At 31.8% G+C, this 4,685-nt stretch overlaps 1 protein-coding gene across 9 annotated transcripts in view; it reads left to right on the top strand.

The window, feature by feature from the left end:
* The window catches only part of LOC106868231 (D(2) dopamine receptor), a 1,504,014-nt gene that overhangs the window by 1,265,977 nt on the left and 233,352 nt on the right, over nucleotides 1-4,685 (top strand). For 7 of the 9 annotated variants that reach the window (XM_052967717.1, XM_052967720.1, XM_052967721.1 and 4 more), the window contains one exon: nucleotides 1,108-4,416. In XM_052967717.1, coding sequence (XP_052823677.1) covers nucleotides 3,811-4,416 — 606 coding nt within the window. In that variant the 5' untranslated portion in view covers nucleotides 1,108-3,810. The remainder of the gene's footprint in view (nucleotides 1-1,107; nucleotides 4,417-4,685) is intronic. The other 2 variants (XM_052967719.1, XM_052967725.1) reach the window with 2 other exon arrangements.

The raw sequence follows: 4,685 nt of genomic DNA on the forward strand, positions 1-4,685 counted from the left end.
TATATATATATATATATTATCAATAATTTTGATGATATAAAATTTCGAGACATGTCCATTCTCAAAATTTAAATCTCTTTATTTTTCCATTTCATAAACCATGTTTTATAGTTATTACTACCTACACATGTTTCCACTGCCCATCAATCAGGCGTAATTTTCTGTGCCGCTTCGTTTGGAGTCATACGGTCTTTTATACAGAGCAGTTTCGTTTAATGTCATACGGTCTTTTATACAGCGTATTCTCTTTAAACCTATGTCCAGCATGTGTTACTGCTGAATTGATATCCATTTAAGTGGTACTCATTTGCATGCTGGCTGTTTGGCTGCTTTCCCATTTCGTCGTGTTTATAAACATATCCATGCGGTCTTATTCAATGTGATGTAATCTGCAGACTTGGAAGCTAACTAGCGTATAATGATTCTGACGGTTTTATATCTTATTTACGAGAGAGTTTTTTCTATATAATGCAATGCGGTTGAATCTATTATCCGTAACCACCTGCATCTATTTTCCGTAACCACCTGGATATATTATCTGTATTCATTTTTATACATAGTTATATATTTACGCACACATATATGCGAGTGCTTGATGACCAGTGTTGCTTTGTTTACCTCCCCGTAAGTTCGCAGTAGTGTTCTTGATTTTTGTCGACTAAAGCTTTCAATGCAGTGCCCCAGCATGGCCTCAGTCCAATGATTGGTACAAAAGATGAAAGTTAATTACATACATATATTCGTACGCTGGATAACCCATTCACACACATACACACGCACGCCCCCCCACACACACACACACACGTGCATGTATAAGGTTTCTTCTTACCAGCGAGAATATTGTGCTTTTGACGTCACAAGAAGTTATAAACTTTGAAGTAATTGAGAAATAATGACTTTTTTTATAATTGGGTTTCGAAGCACATAAATAGTAAAAATAATAGCAAGTAAATATTAGTTTGAATTCTTTCACGTTCTCTCGAATGATTATAAATTCTTATAAACCTTTTGTGTATGAATTTCCTTTAACCAGTAATATATTTATTAAATCCATACCTTAATATATCACTGGATACTATTTTATCTATACGTTTGTTTTGCTTTCAGAAAGTCAACATCAATGGAAGAAGAGCTAAAGATTTGAAGCTAAATTGTTCTTATACTGAATATAATCTAATCAGCTGATGTTTCAAGAATACCAATCGAAGGAAGTGATCTAAGACAATATCTACTGGATAACATTCCTTACTTACGAAACTACTGTGGATGTAAACTGAATACAACATAACGTATGGATGGATATTTATGCTTCACTGAAAACAAATGTTAGTGACCGGAGCCCGATACAGTTATATATATCTAAACACATATAAATGTATGTATTTAGGAATACAGAAGGAGAACTAGACATCTACAAACATCCATATTTTGATGGCATTGAAAAAAGAAAATAGTTGATACTGTTATATGAAAGATCGTGTGAAAACTCGACGAAAGGTTTTATAGTAATGTGAAATGCTCGATTCTATTTTGCAAATTTGCATTTCCATTACAGCTAATACATATATTTCTGTGGAACACAAAATAAATTTTGAAGAAATACAACATTCTTTAAACTGTTGAGAAAAAAAAATTATACTTAAAGTTAGATAAGCCTTTCCTGGAATTAAGTTACTGAGCTTCTAAAAATCAACATGTTCATAGCAGTGCCCCAGCTTGATCGCAGTAAAATGCTCTAAATGTAGGAAATAGTTTGTAATATCCGTTTTTGGTGATTTTAGTAAGCAGCTAACCAATTACATGCTTACTGTTTTTAATTGTTTGTAGATATTTTCATAAAGGTGTGTCGAATATTTTTCCCTAATGTATTATAGAAATAGATTTTCCTGTAATTCACTTCTTTGTCTAAAATTGATACCAAATCTATTTGAACTGAACGAAAATCATTGGTCATCTATTTACAATTGACCTAAATTAAATATTTACATTTACCATTTTCGTCTAGATCGAAGGAATATTTGATTTAAATATTTAGAACCTGATCCAGAATAAATGTTTGTTAATTGTTTAGTCCAAATACATTTTAAATAGTTTTAATCACCTTAATTTTCCAAGGGATTGCCTGTGGCTCAAAATTTGTGGATCGGTAAGTAATGTAAATAGGTATTAAGGTGAGTGAAGGCTGCTTATTCTATTAGATTGTCATTAATCATTCTTATTCTCCTGATCAATTAAAGGTCTACATCAGCAACTGCTTTACATATTAGGATAATTAACACAATATTAGATATAGGATTATTTTCACTAAAGAAATATTTTTTTAAATCATGACTATATTTTGTATAGTATAGAACTATTTATTTATGAGAATACCCGTAACAATAATTTGATCTCTCTTCTATAAAATTGTTTTATATTCGTAACACTAATCTATCTGTTAATGAGAGAAGTAAAATCGTAGAGGAATCATCATTAAACAGAACGTATTTATTGTCATATCTTTCCTTGTAGATAATTTTAGATCGTTCTTATTAGATAATCTGATTGATTTTAATGGCATTTAAGTTGTCGGAAAGAACATTCATGATAGATATATATAGGAAAAAAAAAAGGAAAAAACGAACGGTGTTTTAGATAAAGCGATATACGAAAAGGTTGGAAGCGGAGCGAATATCGCAATAGGAAATTTTAATCTGCAGCAATCTCTTTCTTGAATTGCATTTTATATATTATTTATATCAGTGAGAGATTTACTGATAATTGAATATAATATCAACACGAAATTTCAGTGCTAATGTTGATATATTACCATAAAAAAGTCACTAAGTCATGTTGCGGTTGAAACAGAAAATCGCACCAAAGAGCTCACCGAGAAAATCTTTATACATTAGCCACCATCGATATCTAACCACGTTTACTTCTATCAAATTGGTTTTTACCTCATCTTCGAAGACAATATCTCCACATGGAAGTTTAGACGGTTTGTGTTTTAATAATCCCGTTTCTTCTACTCTAATGGGAAAACCAACTGATAATGTTGCTTGTAAAAGGAACAGTTGCAGAAAACCGAGTTTTCGAATTATACATGATTTAATCAATCAGTACGAAATTCAGTTTAGCTAACGTCATATATGTCCGATGTCGTCTACTATCAAAGTAAAAGAGACGTCGACGACGAAGACGGCAAGTATCGTTAAAGATGAAAGTATTTGTATGAAATCGTGTAGCCATTATATATAAACGGGTTTTATTTTGAAATATATTGTAATCTGATAACTAAACCATAAACCTCTTTTAATTTAATTTTCTCGAAATAATTTATGGACTGTTACTTCCCCTACAAATAAAATTTCTCCTATTGAAATGTGGTTAGTAAAAGTAATGACATGAACAAAATTATATATATAAACATCAACATTTATATTTTTATACACTGTCCTAAATTTTAGTGAAATAATTTCGTTGAAAGAACAAGGCATATATGATTATTCCTTCATTAATATTCTACGTAATCATAACCAAAGTTGCAGTTTTCCTCTCAATTTTTGTTCCGTATTCCTAAAACTACATCCAATACAAAACCTGAAATTATTTTGCATTTCTTTCTTTATTACAATCCAGAAAAATTCACTCTAACGGATATCAAATCATCAGATATATTTGGAATTAAATCAAACGGAATAAAAGACAGTCATTATGGATATAATGTACCGTTGTTAGATGTGCATATGACTGCTCATTTGTTATTTTCCAATACAAAACTATTGAAATCTATTTGCCCAATTACTTACTGCAACGATACTTTACAAAATGGATTTTTACAAAACTTCCTCCGTTCAAACTTTAACCACCAAAATGGCCACGGTGACATATAATGGAGGAAGTAAACTTCTTGAAAAACTATTCGCACCGTCCGATAATAAAGAACCAGAAACCCCGCCATCCCCTGATTTTTTTGAAGGACTTCTTGGTACAGATCCTGTTGATATTTTATCAGGTGTAGGAGAGTCACCACGAAGGCATGTGCACGATGCAAACGGCATACCCGGAAACCATGTTTCCACTACAAATCTTTCCACTTTACATAACTCTTCTGCCGTTAGCAATGCTTCATCAATGACGACCGATTCCCTGGTGATATACAACGATAGTATATGGTTTTGTGACTGGAATGACAGTATCTGCTGGAATTCTACATACAACGAGTTGGCATCCACGGAGGAAGCAGCTTTAAAATATTGGAAACTCATACTCGCACTGTTCCCCCTTTTAACTGTTTTTGGGAATGTTCTTGTCGTAATGAGTGTGTGCCGAGAACGTAGTTTAAAATGTGCGACAAACTACTTTATATGTTCACTGGCTTTAGCTGATCTATTAGTGGCTGTCACGGTAATGCCAGGTGCCGTCTATTATGAGGTAAGTAAACATGTTTCTTTCTATCCATTTTAACTTATCAATGTAAAGCTTACAACCATTCGTAAGTTTTGAATATTATTTTTATTGTTTACCTTATTTTATTTACATTATTAGTGTATTGAAAAGTAAATATTTATCGTTCTCAAATGCTTTATTACATGTACATAGGCTCTTATTTTTGTACTCATATAATAGCATGTCACATTCACACTTTTGTAATAATTTATTTATCAGTGTATCATATAGGTGCATAAATATGCATGCATATA

The sequence above is a fragment of the Octopus bimaculoides genome, chromosome 5 (assembly GCF_001194135.2).
Source record: "Octopus bimaculoides isolate UCB-OBI-ISO-001 chromosome 5, ASM119413v2, whole genome shotgun sequence".
Lineage (NCBI taxonomy): Eukaryota > Metazoa > Mollusca > Cephalopoda > Octopoda > Octopodidae > Octopus > Octopus bimaculoides.